Source organism: Panthera onca, chromosome F2, assembly GCF_046562875.1.
Source record: "Panthera onca isolate mPanOnc1 chromosome F2, mPanOnc1 haplotype 2, whole genome shotgun sequence".
NCBI lineage: Eukaryota > Metazoa > Chordata > Mammalia > Carnivora > Felidae > Panthera > Panthera onca.
This window is the reverse complement of record NC_138356.1, coordinates 38,458,076-38,482,544: the sequence shown is the minus strand read 5'-3', so window position 1 is coordinate 38,482,544 and position 24,469 is coordinate 38,458,076. Positions and strand designations below refer to the sequence as shown.

Here is a 24,469-nt window from a genome sequence, read left to right as displayed (position 1 = left end):
TCACATCTCCATTGCAAATTCTAATAGGTCTGTTCAGTCCCCATCCTGTTTGTTTTCTCTGTAGTGAGTATTTGGTTCTTGTTGATCATCTTCTTTTTTTCCTTACAATTTGTTCTTTGCGTGAAGTCCAGGTACCACTTTTTCCTGGTTTCCTCCCATTTCTGAAAACATTGCTTTGCTCTCTCCTTTGTTGACTTCACTTTCTCTTCCAAGTTGTTAAATATTGCTCTTCTCGCGGGTTGCAACTTGACTACACTGTATCCTGGTTTTCTCATAGTTTCTTCTGCCATTTGTGTACCATGAAATCGCAACCAAAATGCCACTGAGTCACCCCAGATCTCTCTTTGGAGCTTCGGATATAGATATACAATCTGTATTCGCTATTTTCCCTGTAGTTATTTCAACCTGGGTGTCCACAGGCATCTCAAATGGTCATATCCAACTTCCTTACCCCACTCTACTAAGTTTCCTTGTATGTTGGTGAGTATATTATACTAATGGATGTTATCCCGTCTGCCCAGCTGACCACGCCAGAAATCCGAATGTATCTTTACTCTCCATATCCAAATGGAAGCCACTCTGTTCTCTGTCAATTCTGTCTCTTGACATTTCAATTCTGTTCTCTTATTCTCACTATTCTTGCTTGAGTTCATGCATTTAAGGTCCCTCTCCAGGACTGTGATCATAGCTTTGTAATTTATCTCTTGGCCTTCAGTCTCGCTGTTCTCTATCCATCTATTAGAGAATGACCCCAGATACAAATGTGATTTTAAACTCTTTGTCTTCACATATTTTCGTAGCTCCGAAATTCACGGTCATGGCATACAGTTGTGCAAGTTGTATACTTCACAACGAGGTGCTGTTTTCATTGTTATCCTAGGTTTGTCTATATATGTGGCATATAAACTATCCTGAGGAAGGATATATTCTACTTATCGACATAAATGCACCGTATGGATTATTATAGGGTAGGCCCATTGCCTAAAATCCAAAATCAAACTCCAATTTTCTTAGCAAGGTTTAGGTATTTGCCTCCAGGTTTAGGTATTTGCCTGACTTCCCTAGTATTATCTTTATTATGCACCTTTACACACAACCCACTATGGGCCAACTTCAACAAATTCTTCTACTTCTATAAATATAACAATAGAGTTTCTTGCTTCTGTCCCTAATCCTCATCCTGCTAGGCCTGGGATGACCTGGCTAGTCCCTTTCTCATTATTATAAATCTAGAAAATCCCTACCTAACTTTACATATTAGCTCATACAGCCCTTGCTTCCACTGCTCTCCTCTCCTACTCTCCTACAGAAACCTTCTCGAGAAGAAAGGTTATTCTGCTGCTTGTTTTTTGAACAAAATTCTTACTTTGTTCATACCTGAACAATGCCACTGTTACCTGCTAAAATGACTTACTTACTTTCTCATCTATCCACATCTTATCCTGTCCTTAAGCCTCACCTAATAAAACCTTCCCTGGTGACTTCCTCTGAAAATTGTGCTGTAAATAACATTGCTTGGCATCGCCTTCATTTTCTACATGTTCTTTATACTGCTCGTGGCCCATAAGGGGAATATTGTGAAGGGGAAGGTTAATAATTTGAAGAGTGAATAGTTACATGTTTGGGAAGTATTGCATGACCTTTTCCTTTTGGGAGATTCAGTGTCCATATTTTGCATATTAGAGTCTCTTGACTTTCACATTCAGTAAAATGAAAGACTAGTTAATAATTATACCAAACATCCTTTTAAAGGCATAGCTCAGTTCCTATGAAAGTTAAGAAAATACCTAGGGACCAGCAATAAAGAGGAAATGGCAATCAGGATTGTCATTTTGAATATCCCGAGAGTATTTGCCAATAGTAGGGGTCCACAGCCTTGGGTTTCCATGTTCAGATGAAGAACAAGAGAAAGGCCTTGGCCTTGCAGAAAGTGGAGAATTGGAATACCATCTTTTGTCCCCAGAGAAAGTCCTTCATGGTCCATGAAAAGAGTAGTCAGGAAAAAAATCCACCAGGAAAGGAATATTACAAAGTAGAGGTTTTAGAAGAACAATGACTTTGAGCCTTATAGTTTACTCTTTTATATGGTCTAGGAAAACCCAGTCCCAGAAATCAACTTAAAGTGGTTTAGGGTTTGCCTCATTCTAGGGAGCCTAAGAAAGACAAGTGAAAATTCTCTGTGGATGAAGCCACCCCTAAACCATTCTTATGGCTTTCTTACATTAAGATTACCAAGATTACCAAAATTTTTCAACAAAATTTAGCAACCACGTGAGGAAACAAGGTCCTATAAGCAGAATCAGCATCAATAACAAACAGTATAATTAGACTCCCAAGGACTTCACATATAATTATTAGTTATAGAATGTGTTATAACCATGTGTAAAATGTTTAAGAAAATAGAAATTAGAAAACAGATGGTCTATAAAAAAATGAACAAGCACACACTTGAACCTGTACACAAATTTGCATAGCAACTTTATTCTTTATAGACCCCAATTGGGAACAACCCAGATGTCCTTCCATGGGTGAATGGTTATACAAACTGTGGTACTTCCCTACCTTGAAATACTACTTAACAATGAAAGGAATGAGCTATTGACACATGCAACAGCTTGCAGGAATCTTGAGGAATTTATGTTGAGTGAAAAAAAAAAAAAGTCCCACCAGGTTGCCTACAGTATGATTCCATTTATGTAACATTTGAAATGGTGAAATTTTAGAAATGGAGAACAGATTAGTGAGTACAGACAATAGGCAGGTGGGAGGGATGTGGGTATGGTTATGAAAGGGTCTTTGTAGTGTTGGAACTGTTCCGTATGTTGACTGTGGTAATGGATACTTAAACCCACACATGTGATAAGATTGTGTAGAATTAAACACATACATACACAAATGAGTATAGGTAAAGAAGGAAATCTGAGTATCAGTGGATTGTATCAGTGTCAATATCCTCGTCATAAATACTGTACTGTAGTTTGCCAGATGTTACCACTGGATACATAGCACCAAAAATGCATGCGATCTCTCTATATTATTTCTTACAACTGCTTATGAATCTACAGTTGTCTTAAAATAAAACATTTACCTAACAAAAGCAACAACCAGGTAGATTTAAAAGAAACAATAAAACATACAGAAATTGAAAGTTACAGAAATTAAAATGCAGTAGACAGGTTAAGCAGAAGATTAAGCTGAAAACCAACGTTGTAGATTAGAAGATAGAGATAAGGAAATTACCCAGAATCCATCAGGGACACAGAGGTGACAGTAATATTAGGAGAAATGTATATGAGAACATTCAAAATATATCTGAAGGCAAAAACAGAGAATGAGATGGGTGGGGCATTTTGAAGAGCTAATCCCTGAAGATTTTCAGATCTATGAAAGGTACAAGCCCTTGGATTTGAAGAGAACAATGAAATCCATGCAAAAGGAGCAAATGCATTATAGTGAAATTGCAGAAAACCTATGATACATAGAAAATATTAAAATCAAAGAAAGAAAAGAGAGATTTTTTTTTTGAGATTTTATTTTTTTTAAGTAATCTTCACACCCAGTGTGGGGCTTGAACTCACACACCTAAGATCGAAAGTCTCATGCTCCACCAGCTGAGCCAGTTGCCCAAGACAGATTTTTACTATAAAAAGGATGACAGTTTTGCCCACAAATATCTCAACAGCAACAATGGAAGCCAAAAAATAAATTTAAAAATACTTCATTAAGAGAAATTAACTATCAAACTGGTATTATAGAACTATCTAAACCATAATAGAATAATGGAGGCAAAATAAAAGTGTTTTCAAATGCAGAACCAATGAACCAACAAACAACAACAAAAAATCCAGAACGTTTACTATCTTGATATCCTCACTGAAGAAACTGCTAAAAAGTAATTTAGGGAAAATGGAAAAATATCGCAGAAGATGGTTCTACAAGGCAAGAAGAAAAGGTAAACGGAGACATTGTAAACAGCCATCAAGAATGTTGAATAAGGGCGCCTGGGTGGCTTGGTCGGTTAAGCTTCCGACTTCAGCTCAGGTCATGATCTCTCAGTCTGTGAGTTCGAGCCCCGCGTCGGGCTCTGTGCTGACAGCTCAGAGCCTGGAGCCTGTTTCAGATTCTGTGTTTCCCTCTCTCTCTGCTCCTCCCCCGTTCATGCTCTGTCTCTCTCTGTCTCAAAAATAAAATAAAACGTTAAAAAAAAAAAAATTAAAAAAAAAAAAAAAAAAAAAGAATGTTGAATAAAATAGCAAAAATAACAGTAATGGTAATATTAATGCTGATTAATTTATAGAAATAAAAATACAACAGAACTAAAATATTCTTTTTTGAGAGACAGGGTGTGAACAGGGGAGGGGCAGAGAGAAAGGGAGACACAGAGTCTAAAGCAGGCTCTAGGCTCTGAGCTGTCAGCACAGAGCCCGATGCAGGGCTCAAACTCATGAACCTTGAGATCGTGACCTGAGCCAAAGCCAGACACTTAACTGACTGAGCCACCCAGGTGCCCCATAACAGAACTGAAATATTGGAGAATAAGAACATGTAAGCTGGGAGCAAATATTTGAAGTTAAAACTTCCTAAGATTCTTGTATTTATTGGGAAGGTAGATTTACTAAATGATTTTAGTTTTTAAATGTTAGGTATGTTAAAATTTTATATGCAACTACTAAGTTAGTAGAAATAAATTGTAAATCTAAACCTTTCTAAATGTAGGTGGAAAATAAACTAAAAGAATCCAAGTTAATCCACAAGAAATCCAGAAAAGAGGGTAGAAAAGCATAGAAAATACAGAAACCATAGAAAACAAAATAAAAGAGCAGAAATAATCCATATATATATATCAGTTGTCAGAATATGTGTAATTAGACTAAAATTATCAGTAAGACTTGCCAGAAATTATCAGACTAGACTGAAGCCCATCTGTGCAATCTGAAAAAGAAATACACGAAATACAGGAGCATAGGATGGAAGTTAAAGGAGGGAAAAAGATCAAATCATGAAACCCTCAGCAAAGGAAAGATATACCAGGCAAACACTAACCAACATTAAAATAGTAATATTAATATTAGTTAAAAGAGCGGACTGCTGTTCTCTTCCTTTTATCAGAGGAACTGACCACCCAGCTAACCATATTTTCTAGCCTCTCTTGCAGAAGGTTGTAGCCATGTATTTAAGTTAAGGCCAATGGAATACGGACACAAGTGATGAGTGCAGCTTCCTTATACTCTCCTGAAAGGCAAAACTACTTGTCTTAATTTTCTCTCCACTCTTCCATGTGACTGAAAAAGTCACCTACAGCAGGAGACTTGTCACCCGTTGCGCCTGGCAATGACAGTTAATCATGGAACCATGCTGTCTACCAACCCTAAGCTGTATTTACCTTTGAATTCTTTTCTGCAAGAGAAAAAAACTTTTTTAAGCTACTGTATTCTGGATGTCTCTATGATAGGATTCTAGCAGGTACTTAAGTATCTCATATGCTTTAGGGTAAAAAGAATTATTGTTATGGTCACTTCATCAAAAACATAAATTTTGAATTTGTATGCACCACATAACTTCAAAATAAGTAAAATAAAAATTGATAATTATAAGGGCTGTACTCCTGTAGACATAAATATGAAAAGGTAAACTCTAATACTTTTAGAAGACTTTAAAAATATTTTTATGACAAGTAGGAAAGAATTTCCTACACAAGGCAACAAAAAGTACAAACCTGAAAGGAAAATATTGATAATTTTTACTATATTAGAATTACTTTATGGGGCGTGTGGTGGCTCAGTCGGTTAAGCGTCGGACTTCGACTGAGGTCATGATCTCACAGTTCGTGAGTTCGAGCCCCACATCGGCTGTGTGCTGACAGCTCAGAGCCTGGAGCCTGTTTTGGATTTTGTGGCTCCCTCTCTCTCTCTGCCCCTCCCCCACTCGCGCTCTGTGTGTGTGTCTCTCTCTCAAAAATAAATACACATTAAAAAAATTAAAAAAAAAAGAATTACCTTACATTACATTGATTTCATGAATAAAACTCATTATCCAAAGATGTTATTAAAAATGAATTTTAGAAACCACAGGCCAGAATCCTCACCAACTGTACCAAGTTGGAACTGCCACTGCTATCACGGATTTCACCTCATTGCTGTTTGCAAGATCCCTGGTGGATGTAGTTTAAAATTTTTTAATAGCCAAGACTTCACTCAGTTATTGGCACAGTCTGTGAAGCATGGCTTTGAGACAGTATATGAGGTTACTGAAGTATGTATGCGCATAAGCTTTGTAAAGCGTCCGGGAGCAGGACACTGGCACCAGCGTGTGACTAGCACCCCCTGCTGGACTGAGATCCACTTGCACGCTCTCCTCCAGTGGCTGTTATCAAGTCCTTATTCAGATGGGTTCACCTCACAGTCCTGTAACATCTGAGTCTTAAATGGCCTCAGGCTTCTGCCTCTTGAAAACTGTTGAGCCCCTCCTGTACCCGAAGGATGGATGAGTCAGACATGATCGAGAACCCACAAAGGAACTTTGATGATACTTAACCGCTGTGGCCAATTGTTGGATTTGGAGATGAAAGCAAAACAAAACAAAACAAAAAAACCTTGGTAACATACTGTCAGTACCAAGAACCTGTTTAGTTTACGTTGTAATTCTATAATCAACTAAAATGTGTACTTTTAGCAGAACTTTGCGTATAGTTAAAGGAGAGATGGCCAAGCCAGGGACAGATTACCTATTTGAGAAACGGTCCTAACAGATTGTTTTGTGTTTGGCACTTTAAGGTCATCGTTTGGCAGAAGTTTAGCATTAATAATCTTTCTGAAGTGTGTTTTAATCAGGTTTAGAACCCATGTGAGTCTTCTTTTCATGGGTTTTCATAATATTTCTAAATTATTTGTTTAATAATTTTTTTAAGTTTACTTTTATTTATTTTGAGAGAGAAAGAGAGAGCGAGAGAGTGTGCGTAGGGGAGTTACAGAGAGAGGGGGGGAGAGAGAATCCCAAGCAAGCTCCATGCCGTCAGAGAAGAGCCCTGCATGCGGGCTCCATTCCATGAACCGTGAGGTCATGACCTGAGCTGAGGTCATGAGTCAGATGCTTAACCGACTGAGCCACCCAGGCCCCCTGGGTTTTGTTTGTTTTTTAAGTAAAGGTTAATCTTGCTGATTAAAAAAAAAATAGGCTAAAAGAAGATATAGACAGTGTATATAGCTGCCTGGAAGAGTATGCAGATTATGTAAATATCATCTGTGAATCAGTAAGCTGAAGACAGCCCAAAACAAAGAGATGATAATATGAACAAGCACTTAATAGAAAAAGAAAACCAGTAGTCAGCTAATGTTTGAAAAGATGTTCTCTCTTGCTAGAAATCAGGGATATATATGTTAAAACCGCAGTGAAATACCATTCACACCCATGAAATTGTCAAGCATGGAAACAATACCAAGTTGAAGTGTTGATGTGGGAGGAGCATTGGAAGCTCTCATATAAAGAGAGTAGGGATATAAATTTAGCATTTATTCAAGTTGAAGATATGTCTACAATACAACCCAGCAATTCTGTTCCTAGGAATATGTTTGACAAATTCCTGCATATGTATGTAGGAAATATAAAGGAGTGTTCAAAGCAGCATTGTTATAATAGCAAAAAGTTAAGGAAAAAAAACCCTTGACTCTCCATCAATAGGGAGAATGAGTAAACTGGCACTTCTGTGGTAATGAACTAGATCTCTACATATCCACGTATGAGTATGGAAGAGTCTCATGTAGAGTATTCAGCAAACAAAAAAGGGCAAGTCACAAACGTGTACTTTAGCATGTGCACATACAAAGTTTTAACAACATGCAAAACAATACATATTGCATACAGATTCCACCTGTGTAATAAATGTGTTTGAGCTTTTTCAATCTATGCAATAGGTGCTTGTTGGTCATTGCTCTATCCTGGCGATAACATGGCACTTGAGGTGTAGAGTAGCAATAGGTTATTTTTTTTTCCGGGGGAGACTTCCCAGAGGTAGTGACTGTAAATTGGGTGATGAAAAATGAGCATGGGTTTTCCAAGGAGAATTCATGCACTGAAATTAATGTACTACAGCTCACAGAAGAGCTGCTCCAATATTCACTTAGAACCTTTTGATTTATTTAATACAGAATTTTTTTATTATTTAATATATAATTCTAATAAACTGAGTTGGTTTGTAATCCATGGCAGATTACACTGCAAGAGGCCGATACACAGGTAAATGAGAAATGATAGCCAGCTGTGAGGTATAAAGGCAGGGCAAACCACCAAACGCTTGCATAAGAATTAAAACCAAAAGTAGTCTAAGGCTAAATATAACATAAAGGCAATGAATCATATGCCCTGGTAACTCTAGATAGCAACATATAGTATGCTGACGATGACCTCAGGTTATCCAGACGTCTATGTTTCAGTTCAAGAATTCAGGAATATTCGTGATATATATTTGCAGTGATAGTCCTAACATTTAAAAAAAATGTTTGGAACTTAAAGGAAACCATTTTTCTGTTCTGCAAAGTTAACCTGTTTGGAATAGCAAATTTCTAAAGCGTGCCTAGCAAGTAATGTATTTCTGTATTTCGTTTTTTCAGCATACATTCCTTGAGCACTTATATATGTGTTAATATATTTATGCTTAGGAAAAATAGAAAGTGCTAATTTGGCTGTGTGATCTCTGCTGTGCTTGTATCATTTTGAACATTACAAAAATCAGAAGTGTAAATAACTAAAAACTTTTGGATTTAAAACTTCAGTTGAGAAGTATGATAATAGTATATGCTTTTATGAATTTCCCATAGGCTTCTTGGAGTATGTATTAAAAGATTTGAAAATTTAAATCTCTTTAATCTTGTAATCCTAATTCTAAATATTTATCTTGAGAAAACAAAGAAAACTAAGGAGAATGCTTAAAAAAATTTTTTTTAAACGTTTATTTATTTTGGAGAGAGAGACAGAGACAAAGCATGAGCAGGGGAGGGGCAGAGAGAGAGGGAGACACAGAATCCGAAGCAGGCTCCAGGCTGAGCTGTCAGCACAGAGCCCGACGTGGGGCTCGAACTCACAAACTGCAAGATCATGACCTGAGCCGAAGTTGGATGCTTAACTGACTGAGCCACCCAGGCACACCAAGGAGAATGCTCTTAAATGATATTTACCTGGCATTATTTACAGTAATGAAAACCCTAAATATCCAGTAGCAAAGAATTGGTTAACTTATGTTATATTCATCCATCAGAATTCCAATTTGAGGATACTTAATGACAGAAAAATACTTATGCTAGGTTGGTAAATTGCAAAAAAAATAAAAAATAAAAAATAAAAAAATGGCTGGAGGAAAATATGCCAAAATACTAGGTGACTAAAGTAATGGGATTAGAGGTAATTGCCTTTATCTTTTTTATTCTTTACTCTGTTTTCTAAATTTTCTAAAGTAAATATAGTAACTGTTATAACTGCAAAAAATCAAGTGAAATTTGCAAGATAGCATGTATTTTCCATCTTAGAATACATTTTTTGAAATCTATTTTTATCTTGGAAGATCATTACTGACCATAGTTGTCCTTTTGTGGATACGGTCAATAACCAAGACTTGAACTTTGTTTGAAGCCACAATAATGAAATATAATCAATATAATAGGATAGAATAGAAATTATATAATTAATATAATATAATTTACCATTTATGATTTTATTAACTCATTAAAAATGACATTTTTATGCATGTTCTTGTCTCAAATGGAAGAAATAAATGGAAGCACATATGTCACTAACGCCACAGAAGCAAACTCACAGAGATGAAATGGAGAATCTGCGTGTGAATAATGCTCTCTTTTGCTATCATGAATTTTCAGTTCTTCAGTGGGTAGTGCGCTCCCACGAAGACGCTGCTGTGCATATATTACCATTGGAATGATCTGTATTTTCATTGGAGTTGGATTAACTGTGAGTACTACTCTACCTCACTGTTAGAATTCTTTCTTCTCAACTTTATCAGTAGTAAATTGATGAGGCCTGAACCTTCAATGATCCCCAAAGAGCTCCCCAGCATATTAGGCCTGGAAGCTTCTGAAGGCCTGTGGGCAATCTGAAGCCCACTCTGTGGGCCTGTTTTTCATGGAGCTTGCCCATCCTGCGAAATAGTCTTTTGGGGCTCCTCTAAAGGTTGTTGACGTTGGGGACCTTACCACCCGTTTAACAGAAGGCCACTGTTTTTATTTAGTGCCGTGGCCAAAGCAAAGGCAATACTCAATCAGCTACGAAGTTCTGAAAAACCGTTCTCTTTGTTTCTATGAAGCACACATTTATTATCATTTTGGGGATGGCTTATTTTTAGAGGAGACTGAAGCTACATAGTTGGCATGAGGATTATTCTGTCCCAGGAGAAGGAGGAGTTACTGATCTTTTTTGTCTCCATTTACTTCCCATGCTCCTTTGTGTCCCCTCGTCCCATGTTATTTAAACACTCCTGTTGTGTCGTATAACACTACGGAGTTCAGATTACAGATTTAAATACTTAAAGGAATAACATAATCAAGTGGGCTTTTTTGTTTATTTCATAAAATTTATAGTTAATGTAATTAACAGTATTGTCTTATTAAAATTTACTCTGTCAATGATAGTCAACAAATTTGACAACTTATAGTTCATAGGGATTTTATGGCCTCCGGGATAGATTTCATAAAAATCGCATGTAAGCCTATACAAGTTCTCTAAGCAATATTTGCTTAAAGTTTTTGGTCTTTTATTACTGTATTTGCTTTTTATTTTAGGTTGGCACCCAAGACTTTGCAAGACGATTTCATGCAACCTATGTTTCTTGGGCAATTGCTTATCTCTTAGGTTTGATCTGTCTTATCCGAGCTTGTTACTGGGGAGCCATAAGAGTGAGTTATCCAGAACATAGTTTTGCGTAAGCTCGCTTATGATTCAGTGATGCAGGTGAGAGTATCTAGCAGTTCTTGATAAGCTACTCTGGACATCTTTAAATCATGTATCCTAATGGATCCCATTCTGGTTTATGTATAAAGTTTCAAGACTTTGCGAGTATTTTATGAACAAATGCTCATTGCACTACATTATATGCAAATAGTTTGTTTTGCTGCTAGGGTTTCAAGCTCCGAATAATAAAACTGTGTCTTCATGTTCTTTTACATCTCTTAAAGGTATTTTTGGATTTGTCACCAAACATTACATATAACATCGCCCTTTCATTATTTTTAAATCAGTTCTTCCATTACTTGCTGATCTGTGAGTATTCCCAAGGAGTATTTATAAATGTTTCTACAATAGCTTCACATTTATACTCACGTTTTAATTAAACAGTGTCAAAATTGCTTGCTTTAAAATCTAAGCAATATGCATTTTGCTTGAACTGCTTACTGTAACTTTAACCTAAGATCATAGTGACCTTATTCAGGAAAAACAATTGAGTGTACCTTCAAAGACTTGACATTCTTGTCAGACAAAAACCATTTCTAGATACTGTATGCTTGTTTTTTGTTGTTTGTAGAAAGATACAATATTTTGGTAGTAACTTAAAATACAAGAATGAAAATATTTATTTGTCCACAGTTGGAGATAATGTTGGATAAATGTTTTTTCTCAAAGATCACAGGAGTTTTGTCTTTCATTTTTGTCTGCTTTTTTATTTACTAATTATAAAAGTTCTGGTCTAGATTTATGAAACTTAATGTTAATCATCTGTATGTATTCCTTTATAGATGTTGGAGGAAGTATTTCACATAACATGTTTTATAAAACTAACCATTTAAACAAAGATATATTTACACTGGGTTGCCCTCCTTTTCATTAGATCATAATAAATTTTTCCTCTTTGGGCTAATTATGGACTACTTATATGAGAAGAGAGCCTATGACATTTTACACTAGCTAAAATGTGAAGATTAGAGGTAGTTACTCTTATCATTCTTTTCAAATATAGCTGGTCAGATAGTTACCCAATTTATTCAAGAAAGTAGATCAAAGACAAAAAGCAACATAGTTTTCTAAGAATTCACTAGGATTTAAGGAATCAGCTCTCGCACTGCCTATCTTTGCAGTTTTGAAAAAGAAATTGCTTAATTGAGAAGAAATGTTCTAAAGCCTTTAATGTAGTAGAATTAAGATGATGAGATGATAGGAGTAAATTAATTGGCTATTCAAGAGGTAAGAATAATAAATTAAAGTATTTATGTTCCTGACTAGTATGAAAATGTACTCATCAGAGAATTTGGAGCAAAATACATGTAAACTTAAAAGAGTAAATGATAAATGTCTAAATGCCGTAGCTCAGGATTATATGTACCTTTGAAAATACACTAATAAAGATTATTGTTCAAATACTGCCTCGTTATATTCCATTTAAAAAAAAATAAAATGGTGTGGGGTGCTTGGGTGGGTCAGTTGTCTGTGCTGACAGCATGAAGCTTGCTTGGGATTCTCTCTCTCCCCCTCTCTCTTTGCCCCTCCCCTAGTCACTCATACACTTTCTTTCTCTTTCTTTCTCTCTCTCAAAATAAGTAAGTAAACATTAAAAAAAATTTGAAAAATAAAAATAAGATGGTGTTTCCAAAATAGATTTGAGTTATTACTCTAAAGGCGTTTTCATGTTTAAGAACATATATAATGTCGGGGTGCTTGGTTGGCTCAATAGGTTGAGTGACCTACTCTTGATTTCGGTTCAGGTCATGATCCCAGGGTCATGGGGTTGAGCCCCACATCAGACTCCACATTGAGTGTGGAGCCTGCTTACGATTCTCTCTCTTTCCTCCTCTGCCTCTCTTGCCTGCTCGTGTGCTCTCTCTCTCTCTCTAAAATAATAAAAAAAGGAAGAACGTTATATAATGTTTCTTCATCTAATATTCACTTATATTTTTCTAGTATTTTCATGGTTTCCTTTTAAAAGTATAGATTTAAAATCTATAATGCACTTGGTGTAAGATATGAAATAAGAATCTAATTTATTTCTTTTCTTAATGGTTAGTTGTACCTGCATTGTGTATTGAATAACCAACGCATTCCTTTCCCACTAATTTGAAACCCCACATTAAATTGTATGCTGCATGATCTTTTTCCTTTTGGAATATAATTCCACGATAGCAGGAACCTTGGTGATCTTGTTCACTGCCTTATCTCCAGCATTTACAATAGTGTTTAGTGTATTTGTGTTCAACAGATTTGTTGTATGGATGAATAAATCATTGAATAAATTAGTATGTTAAATTCTTATCCCTTGGGTCTGGACTTTATATTTTGTTACAGAATATATAGGTGAACATTCATACAATCTTCTGTTAAGTAAGAACTTTCTTAGTAAAACCCCAGAGCAGAAATCATACAAAAGGATTGATAAATTGTATGATTAAAAAAAAAAAACAAAAACACAAAACACTTCTGTGTGAAAAAAAAGTATAACGAAAGCCAAAAGATAAATTGTCTTTCTGAATTAGTAAGAAGAGTTAATCTTTGTAATATAGGAAGGGACTAAAGGCATGAAAAAAAACTATTCATGAAAGAAGAAATACAAAAAGTAATAACACATAATCAAAGAAAGTGAGTTAAAACAGAAATACTATTTTTTACCTAGCATATTAACAAAGAATCAAAGAGTGATTAATCCCTGTAATGTTGAGGATATGAGGAAGCACACACACACAACACACACAGTCTTTGATGTAGTTATTCTGTCTCTAGGAATTTACCCTAAAGGTGTCCTGGATAAAAGAACAAATATATTTGTACAATGATATTTATCACATTTGTGTTCATATTAGGGATTAAAAGCAAGAAGTCCTTCAATTCAGGAATAAGGGATAGGTGAAATAAGTTATAGTACACTCATAGTAGGAAATAATAAGTAGTCATTAACAAAATGATGAAATTTCTCATCTAATTGAATTGGCAATGTCTCATAAAATATTGTGTGACTAAATCAGATTACAAATCAATATGGACAATATAATCCACTTTTTGAAGAAAATGATTTTAGGTGTATGTGTTCAAAAAACTAAGGAAAATTAACACTAAAACATTAACAGGGCTTATTCCTGGGTGATGGAAGATAATCCAACTTTTTCAAAGTTTCTGTGCCAGATTAACAGCTGGAAAGTTTAAGTTTTGCTCTTGATCAATAGATAAGAATGTGATGATCACGTTCCATTTTCATTTAGCCTCTTGAAATTTTAAAATTTATTAAAATCCAAACCAATGCATTTCATTGATAAAATCTTAAATTTTAAAGTTAACCAATTATATATTTAGGCTAAGTCCTTTATGAACTAAAATAAATTTTTAATTAATTAAATCACATTAATGAGACTTTGTACCCAGTTTTAGTCAAAGTAGAGCATTTCTTCCAATGCCTGGTACAGATACGAAACACACAAAGGGCTGGGAAAATGTTTTTTGCAAGAATAGACCATAGTCACTAATCAGAAAAGGATTCTTTTTGTCCCCTGCTGTCCAAAGGAGTAAAAGATGGCTTAGTTCTTCTTCGAAAAGAGGGAAACAATGGAACCACGATCAATTATTCTTGAGTAAGTCATTTGTGAGTGTGCATATGTCATTTAGAAGATCCTAATAATGCTGTGTGTCAGGTACAGGGCTGGCCTCACAGCACATGCCGTTTAACAGCCACGGGAAGCCTAGGAAGCACATGTTCCTGTTCCTGTTTCACCAGAAGAAATTGAGCGTCACTCTCTCATAGATGAGCATTTTAAGTAGGACAGGCATCTGCATTCAAAACAAGCACTCCTGGATGGTTTTGGTGTAGTTTTCCCGGATCCTACTCTTGAAACACTGCCCTATACCATGCACACACATGTTTGCATCCACCTTCTTGGGCATTCACATTTCTTGTATAGAAAAAGCTTTCGTTGGATATGAGTAAATAACACCATTTCCTTTGTTTAGCTTTTGTTTTGAGTTTTGATTTAGCTATACCTGTGCTTGTATGTTATGAAATCATAACCTTTTCCATGTGCATAGTCTCACAAATTACTATAAAATATAAATTTGTACTTATTTGGTAGGTTTGGTACACATGTACACATATATCTATATCTACGTATGATATAAGCACTGACGAAAAAACCCCTAGTGTTTATTGATCTGCCTTACGTATATGTTGATACTAAATCTCTATGTCATAGTTATCATGACTCTACCACTGAAGAAGTTCAGAGTGGCTAAATAATTAAAGGTCATTCAGCTTATATGTGATGGCGCCCGCTGGAATCAGTCTGTCTGCCTCCAAAATTTATCTGCTTTCCAGTACAGCAGGAGATTTTATTGCGCTTTGCTCTGTAGAGAGTAACTTGACTTTTGTGCCCCCTGCTGTTCATTGTCTGTAACTCATTTGTGGAAAGAAAATTGAAAAATGTTTGCCCTCAGTATGTATTTCACAAAGAATAGAATACTTTTGTTTAAAAAATACTTTTATGAATTCAATATTATATCCAGCTTTATTTAAGAGCATTTTATGTAACAAAATATTACATGTATTTATTTTCTTTATAATATAAGACTAGCTAGGAATATCACCTACTAACTATGAGGAAATTGACAATTTTAATGTAACTTCTTTTAATATTGATAGCAATATTAAAATGATTGTTAAATAGCACAAGATGCTAAAAAGGGATTTGTGAGGGTTTTTAATTTTTAAAATCCATGTTACATGCTTTGTTCCAAATATAAATAAATACTAAGGTTCTTTATATTTTGATAAATACACATATATTTGACTTGAGGTGGAATACTATGTGAAAAGCAGAAAAATAAGAAGCCTATATTCTTTTGGGACTGGCCCACAGACTAAGGTATCAGATAAAGCTACAGGTCTAAGAAGTGAGTATGGTTTGTAATTTGCAGGTGAGAATCTTTGATCTACCACAGAGGTAGCCTTTTGAGTTTTGACTGTGTAACTAAGTTCATCTAAGGTAACTTGCTAAATCTGGGAAGTGGTCACTCACATTTCTCTCCAAAAATTAAAAAAAAATTTTTTTTAAACGTTTATTTTTGAGACAGAGAGAGACAGAGCATGAACGGGGGAGGGTCAGAGAGAGGGAGACACAGAATCCAAAACAGGCTCCAGGCTCTGAGCTGTCAGCACAGAGCCCGACGCAAGGCTCGAACCCACGGACCGCGAGATCATGACCTGAGCCGAAGTCGGCCGCTTAACGGACTGAGCCACCCAGGCGCCCCTCCACAAATTTTTTAAATACCTACCCTGAGTGGCTTCTGCATATGTGTCAGTGCTAGTGGTTGGCTACAGAGCTTCTGAAAGTTCCCAATGTTCAAATCAATTTTTCTGAAAAACCGTGATGCAGAGCCTGACATTTCTACATCAGCTATACCTTCGGCTTAAGATATTGGACATTTAAATGTGGAAAAAATGTGTTACATTTTTATTGGTTTTTAAGCTTTTAGGAAGAGTAAGCTTGGGATACGTGTAGAGAATTCCTTAGCTCATACAATGCTTTACTTTTTTCCTGGCTTTTTCCTGAACACCTGCCTTACTCCTTCCTCTAAAAGATCCTCTCTACCTACCATCTGCCATCTGTAAATCTCCTTTCCCTCTCCCATAATCAATGTAGACTTCGGTACCTGGTTTTCATTCTTACCATATGCCCTTGATTTAAGCGTCAATGTGAATGGTAATGCTCTGGTCTGGACTCAGTTCTGATTCCCTCGAGTCTAATGACCTTTACCTCTGCTCCACTTCTGCTATTCACCTCTAGCTGTACAGTGTGCTCATACTTAGAACCACTCCATCTCTAAAGTCTTACACTCAGATGTCCACTCTCTGGACATATACCTCTTCTATTCTTATAAATTTCTCACTCTCTTGGTACCACTATTCATGAATACCACTTTCAACACTTCCAGTTTCTTATTCTTCCACTCCATCGTCTTGTCTATATTTACCAATGAATCCCACAACCACACAGATTAATACCACTACAGGTTTTTAGTTTTCACCTTCAGCTACTCCTCAGCCTTCTATACCTGTCTCCGGCTCTCTGTGTAAATTTCCCACAGATACTATTTGCAAACTTCAAAGTCCTATAGCCCCTTATCATACTTTCCACGGGAGACCCCCCTTCCTCTCATAGCAGATGATTTATCGTAACTGTTCTTTCCTTTGTCCCCGCCCTCCACCTACCCTCTAGATCCATCCCATTCCCTCTTTCCTCCTCAGGGAACTCACAATATTTTGTCATTATTTCCATCCATCTAGCTGCCCACATCAATAACTGGCCTCAGCATTTTCACTTCTCATTCTCCTACCCTTTACAGTCCATCCGGTTTCCTTTGTTCTCTCAAATACATGCACTTCTCTTTCTTCGTGCCCCTACCTACCTTACTTGTGGCTCTCATCAGCAGTGCCTGGGGGGCCGTAAAAGTCTATGAATTGATCTCTCTGCTGCCGTTCTTGGTTTGCCTGCTACCTGTCCCTCTCCTGGACCCGTTTTAAACAGTTACTTGGGTGATTCTTTTCCAAACACACATACAATCTTGTCATGTCTAAAGTCCTTCATGTCTAAGTCCTTCAATGTCTCTCTGTACCCTTTAGGAGACAAAAGACCATACTTCTGTAGCCTAATACTGAACCACTGACTCAAGCAGAGCCTCCTATTTTGTGTTTCTGCAGTACTGAATTACTAGTGTTTTTTGTATTCACTGTTGTTCCATCTCTGTATGCCTTTGGACATGTCCTTCTGGCGGCATGGCATATCCCTAAGTTGGTAAACTCCTTTTTATCCTTGGAAATCCTGCTCAGGCATTACCGCCTCTAGGAACTCTTCATGGTCCCTCTTCCTCCTGTCATCCCCAGATAGAATTATTTCCTTGTACAACTTCTGTGCTAAGTATACACTTCTAACTACTGCATATACCACCCTCTCTATTTTACTTATTAGTTTACAGGTACCCTTAAGACTATCTTTCTCATCTTGCCGATTGTTCCTAGGTCATACTGAGTCTTATCTCACTTTGTCTTCGTGTCCTCAGCAACTGGCGTCTAACAGCCATAGGTCTTCAAAACGTTTTTGGTGGTGGTGGTGTTTTCCTGAGCTGAGATGCATAGAACCAAGTCTCTGTGGTTTTTCATGTATTGCTGTCATGATGATGTGTGTGTGCGTCTGTGTGTATATGTATCCGTAAAATGCTTTGTAAATGTGGAAGAAGTGAATGAGAGGCAGACTACTGGTAGGAGGCTCGTAAGGAGATCATTTCGTAAATACTCCATGATTGCTGCCCTATTCAGCTTTTCCCAACTCTCTAGGCTAATAAGTAGTACCACGCAGGCACACACGTACACACTGGGAGTGCCTTTATCTTCACAATTAGCTTATTGAATTAGAATTGTGTTTGTGAATCTGCGACCTCGCCAGACGGTACATTTCATGAAAGCAGGTAACCGGTTTGTGTGTGTGTTATTGGTGCTCATATAGGGTTTTATTCACTTAAAAGGAAGGTACTGTGAATAAGAGATGAAATGTAATGGCAACAAAAACCTCTACTTACAATTAATAAAAGGCATTTAATTGTGAGCTATGATCTTTCTAATTGGGATTCCTATTTCCACTCTTGTTTTCCCTCAATCCGCTCTCCAAACCTTTTTTTTTTTAAACCAAAGTGAATGTTTACTTAGAATGAGAGAAGCAATGCAATGACAACCAGTTACAAATTTTAAAAAGCTGACTGACAAATGCCAGGCATTAAAAAAATCCTTAAAAATATTTAACTGCCTGAACCACCCCTCTACTTAACCTATATTTTTAACTTCGAAGTATTTTTTTAAAGTTGATTTATTTTGAGAGAGAGAGACAGAGACAGAGAGAGAGAAAGCAGTAGAGGGGTAAAGAGAGAAGGAGAGAGAGAATGTTAAGCAGGCCTGACTCCAGGCTCAACCCCAAGAACCGAGAGACGCTCAATGGACTGAACCACCCAGGCGCCTAACTTTTATGTATTTTGATTGACTCTTCCTTTGAAAATTTTGTAACACATTTTCTTTGTGAAAGTAAATAGTTTGGTAATATCTTCAGCATAGTTGATCAAAATTTATTTTTTTATTATTGAAAATTTAGAGAAGTTGATTTCAATCATAACTTATTTAGCAATAATGTCAGTTTTTAGTAGTGCTAATTTTGGGGAAAGCTGTGGAGTTCCTTATGTGAGCTTAGTGATTACAGAACATTTCAAGTTTTTCTTGATCAGTGTGATTAACCTTAAATATTCTTGAAATTACTCACTAACCTGTTGCCAAGCTGTTGTCATAGAAGGGTATTATCAGTTCTAGATTATCCTTGTAGATGCCAGTATCTGTACTCAAATCAACAAGAAATTTTTTCAAGTTTAACGTTTCAGTGTATTTATAGGATTCATTCTCCTTCAATTACCAAAAAAATTTGGAGTCTATTACTTCTATTTAAAATGTGTCTCAGGGCACCTGGGTGGCTCAGTGCCTCTTGATTTCAGCCCAGGTCAGGATCCCAGCATCATGGGATGGAGCCCTGCATCGTGCTCCACACTTAATGTGGAGCCTGCTTCGGATTCCTCTCTCTTTGCCCTTTCCCCCGCTCTCACACTGTCTCGCTGTCGCACTGTTTTTGGTTTGATCAAAAAAATTTTTTTTTTCTTCTGGTTCACTTTTTTGTCACAATAATTTCTATTGATTTCATATAGTAATATATTCAAACTAATTTTATTGTGTGATATATATAAATGTATATGTTATATTGTTAAATATATTCTTGAAGAAAACTTGTTTTGACTACAGATGAGAACTGAATCCTACACTTATAATTTTCTACATCTGGGGGTTGGAAAGATTTGACTCCATTGTCCACAGACTACTGGTGCTCCGTGCTTCTGACCCTGCACTTTTTGGGTTCTGATGCCAGGTAAGTTGTCTCAGTAGGGGTAGGAGTATTCCTGGAAGCTATTTCTACATCCAAATAGCAATAACTTGGGGGCGCCTGGGTAGCTCAGTCAGTTGAGCGTCAGACTTCACTCAGGTCATGCCACGATCTCACGGTTTTGTGGGTTTGAGCCACAAATCGGGCTCACTGCTGTCAGCCTGTCAGTGTGGAACCTGCTTTGGATCTTCTGTCCCCCTTTCTCTGCCCCTCTCCTGCTAGAACTCTGTCTCTGTCTCTAAAACATTTAAATAGCAAAATCTTAACATTGCATGAAAGTGCTTCTGAAACCATACCTTTTTAAAAATGGTAAATCCTATCACATTAGTGCCCCACAGGAACCCTTCAATGTTTCCCATTGCTCTTATAATAAAATTAAACCTCCCTACTGGAACCTACAAAACCTTGTATGCTTTTGGCTTTTCCCATCTCTCCAAACTCATCTTCAAGATTCTCTTCTTGCTTTTTCTCTTGTCCAGCCATACTGATTTCATATCAGTTTCTGAACTTTGCCAAATTTTGTTTTTCTTGCCCCAGGGCACTAATATCTGAATTCTGCTAACCTAGACACTTTTTTTCCTAGTCTTCTTCATCAGCTTTAACGTGTACCTAGATGATCCCTTTTCAGAGAGGCATTCCTTCTTACCCTATTCTAGACAAGATTTATTTTGCCTTTACACAACCTCCTTTGGATGTTACTTGTCTTTTGAGTTCTCTAAATACTTCTTCCAGAATTCATGAATTTTCTCAATCAACCTCCCTTTCCTAATATTCCATTATTGTCCATTAAATGCCTATGACATATGTGTGTGTATATATATAGGCATATGTATGTATGGCTATATATTTTCTGTATTTCTAAAATAGCTGTTTGGATACCTCAACTTAAATATCCCATTATAATATATTTATGAGTCCCACTCTGAATTGATCATTTCCCTCCCCAAATCTGTTCAGCCTCTCACATTCCCTACCTTATGTTACCACCACCTATTCACTTGTTTGCCCAAGTCAGAAACTCACGAGTTACCTAGATTCCCTTATTCACCCTTCCGTCCAATCTGTCACTAAATGCTGATTTCACTTCAGCAACATCTCTCAGATCTTCGCTACTTCTAGGACATAATTTCTTACCGGAGTCATTGCAAATGCCTCCCAGGAAGCCTCCTCGTGGGCCTATTTAACACTGCTGTATCCCCCTGCCCTCAAAATCTGCCCTCCATAACGGCTGTCAGAATGATCTTGCAAAATACTCAAAAGGACAAACTAAGAAAGAGTTAAGACCTAATTCATGTCCTCTTCTGTTTCATTTCCCCACTATCCGTTCCCAACCCCAGGTACCCCACACTGGACACTTTGCCTTGGGCACTTCCTCCCCTCCTTTCCTGCCTTCTTTCCTCGGGCCAAATGCAACACACCAGGGGCCCAGCTCTGAAAACCGCTCCGACGCCCTAGCCCCGAGTCAGGTACTGCGCTCCCAGCCTAAATCTGCTCCTCCGGCACAGTACTTAGCACGCCCCCCACACCCCCCAAGTGCCAGCTAGCGCAGGCGCCCGCCGGGTTGTGACCCCGGGGACGACCAAAATACCCCGTTCCCCCCGGCAGCCGCCCCACGCCTCCTGCCTCCTGCCAGCACCCAGAGGGGCGAATGAAATGAAAGAATAAAGGTGAAGACTGAAAACAAAAGATTCGGATGGAGGTGCTTCAACCATTCTTGGTCTTTGGGGACGGCAGTCTGAGTGAGATTAAGGTAACCGTTGCTGGCAGCTCGAATCCTAGCAGGACTCGGCGGGGAGAGCGGCCCGCGCCGTCGGGGCCGGCCGGCAGCTCTGACGCGGGAGGCCTCGCTCACAGAGGCGGCCTCGCTCACAGTCGCTGCCTGGAGCCCGACGCCCGCCCGGCGCAGGCGGCTCGCCTCGCGTCTCCCCGTCTCCGGCGAGCAGGGCCGCCGACTGGGGTCCCGGAGGCTGTTCATGCGGGCGCGCCCCGTCCAGGGCGAGCCTGCCAGCACCTCGGAGAGGCCACCCCCGGCCTCCTCCGCACTGCGCGCGGGCAGCCAGAAGCCCCGCTCGCCCAGCACGCCCGGGGAGGCGCGCGCGCTGCCGGCTTAACGGTTCTGGCCCCGCGCGGCCGAGCTCCGGACCCGGCACCGCAGGCCCCGCCCCCGCCCCCGCCCCCTGTCCGCCTCGCGCCCCTCGGAGTCGCAGTCGGCCCCGCCTCCGCTGCCGCCGCCCCCGGCCTCGAGCGGACGCGCGGCGGGAGCCGTTCCCCGACGGGCAGCGGGGCGCTGGGCCGCCGCGTTTGGGTTGAGCGCGGCGACGCTGCTGCCCCGAAATCCTCCCCGATCTTGAGGCGGTAGGTGGCTGGGGAGGATGAACCGATCTGGGGGGTGGGGGGCAGAAGTCGGGCCCGGGGTGTGAGGAGGCGGTGGGCGCCCTCTCGGAGCTCGGACCCCGGGAGAGTTGTGAGGGAGGGGATCCCCGGGGTCGGGGGGGGGGGACAAATCCCGGCAAGGCTCCCCAGGGCCCCCGAGGTGGGTGGTAGAGTGCTAAGGGGGCGAGCCCGTTGGGAGGAAAGGGTGGTGGCTGTTGTGGGAACACCTGGCGAAGGGCGAGGGGCCAGGGGCCGAGGGAGAGTTACACTGCTGAGGGCATAATTAAAACAAAAAACAAAAACGCCAGAAAAAAGTAAGTACATAGCGCCCTCTGTCCCAGGACCTGGTCCTTGGTGGTGCGATGGTTTGAAGACTTTGTCCCCCATACCCTGGCACCATCACTACTAATTTGAGGCAAATTTCAACAGTAAATCAATAATTAATTAGATTAAATTACAGACAATAAAAAAGAAAGCCCAATAGGAAAAAGAGAGCCAAGAAACACATATACGGTTAATTCGCAGAATCAAATGGTTCGTGAAAGTAACTGAAGGTATTTCGCAGAAGTTGTAAGTCAAGATACACCATTAAAAAAACCTGAGATATAATTGACATCTAACGGTTTCAGGTTGACGACATAATGATTCAATATTTGTATCAAGAGGTTTTAGTTACTGATATTTTAGGCAAAGTTAAAGAAAAGGACAGTTACATCAGTTATGACCACAAGTGCACATTATCTGGACAGTTTTTATCCTACCTAAGTGTTAAATTTTGTTTGTATTGCAAGGTACATCACAGACCAAAAAGTTTTTTTTTTTGGTAAGTTTTAAAGAGAAGGTATGAAATGGAAAGTATTTTATGGAACGCTCTCACAACTTTTTGATAGTTTAAATTTTTCTCTCATGTGGCAGCCTGATTTGTGGAATATAAAATATCTTTTATCACCTAAGTCGTAATCGGTTTATGTCTTAACTCCCCTGTATTTCCTTTATATTATTTTCATCTATCAGTTTATCATTCTGTGCTGTTTACTTGCAAAGAACATTTGGTTTCAAGGAATCCTAACTTAGTATAATAGTATTTTGAAGTTGAAAATTGAGATTAAATCCTGTCTGATTATCACATGGGACATATACATGAGGTAGATGAAGGCATGGTCTTTCCACTTCTCAGATTATTTAATTTTATATGATTGTATTTCTTTTTGTTTTAATTCCAGTGTAGTTAACACAGTGTTATGTTAGTTTCAGGTGTATAACATAGTGATTCAGCAATTCCATGTATTACTCATTAAGATAAGTGACTCTTAATCCCATTCACCTATTTCCCTCATGCCCCTGCTTCACCTTCCCTCTGGGAACCATTTGTTTGTTCTCTATTGTTAAAGGTGTAGGGTTTTTTTTTTTAATCTCTTTTTTTTTCTTTGTTCGTTTATTTTGTTTCTTAAATTCCACAAGAGTGAAATTTTGTATTTTGTGTTTTTCTGACTGGCATATTTCGCTTAGCATTATACTCTAGATCCATTCATGTTGTTGCAAGTGGGGGGGGGATTTCAGTCTTTTTTATGGCTGAGTAATATTCCATTGTGTGTATATGTGTATATATAAGTGTGTGTGTGTGTATATATATATATATATATATATCACATATTCTTTATCCATTCATCTGTATGATCTTATTAATTGCAGCAGAATCATCAGCATTTTCTAAAGAAATAGAGAATTTAAATTGGAAATTATTAGTATCCAGCTTCTAAATACAGTACATAGTATTTTTCTTAAGTTGTGACCCGTGGTAAGTTTGGCATTGTTATAGTATGTCTACAGAATGAGGAAAGCACAGTAATCGTGTAATTTATTTAGTATTCTAAGAAAAATTATAAATTGAGGCAATGGAAATTATTTATATATGTTAGTTTATTCAGCAAGTCTATTTATGTATAAATGTTCTAATTCATTAAAAAAAAACCCATATATGCAGTGTCCATATGGAATAGTAGAGAGTCCTATGTCTTTCTTTTACTTACCAAACATGCAAGTTTAGAGACAAGGGCATGAACTTTATAGTTAAATCCTCATTTTTGCCATATATATACTAGGTGATCTTGGGAATCTCTCTTCTTTTTCTGAGCATCAGGTTTTACATCTGTAAGATG

General features: G+C 38.2%; 2 protein-coding genes across 5 annotated transcripts in view; both read left to right on the top strand.

Annotated features, from left to right (window-relative positions):
• The window catches only part of PIP4P2 (phosphatidylinositol-4,5-bisphosphate 4-phosphatase 2), a 54,223-nt gene extending 41,867 nt beyond the window's left edge, over positions 1-12,356 (top strand). For all 3 annotated transcript variants that reach the window (XM_060610874.3, XM_060610875.3, XM_060610876.3), the window contains 2 exons: positions 9,867-9,957; positions 10,785-12,356. In XM_060610874.3, the coding sequence (XP_060466857.1) occupies positions 9,867-9,957; positions 10,785-10,928 (235 nt within the window). In that variant the 3' untranslated portion in view covers positions 10,929-12,356. The remainder of the gene's footprint in view (positions 1-9,866; positions 9,958-10,784) is intronic.
• Positions 12,357-21,856: 9,500 nt separating this feature from the next.
• Positions 21,857-24,469, top strand: part of CF2H8orf88 (chromosome F2 C8orf88 homolog) — a 38,349-nt gene continuing 35,736 nt past the window's right edge. The window contains exon 1 of one of the 2 annotated variants that reach the window (XM_078441946.2): positions 21,857-22,292. The gene's annotated coding sequence lies outside the window, so the exon portion shown is untranslated. The remainder of the gene's footprint in view (positions 22,293-24,469) is intronic. The other variant, XM_060610873.3, reaches the window with a different exon arrangement.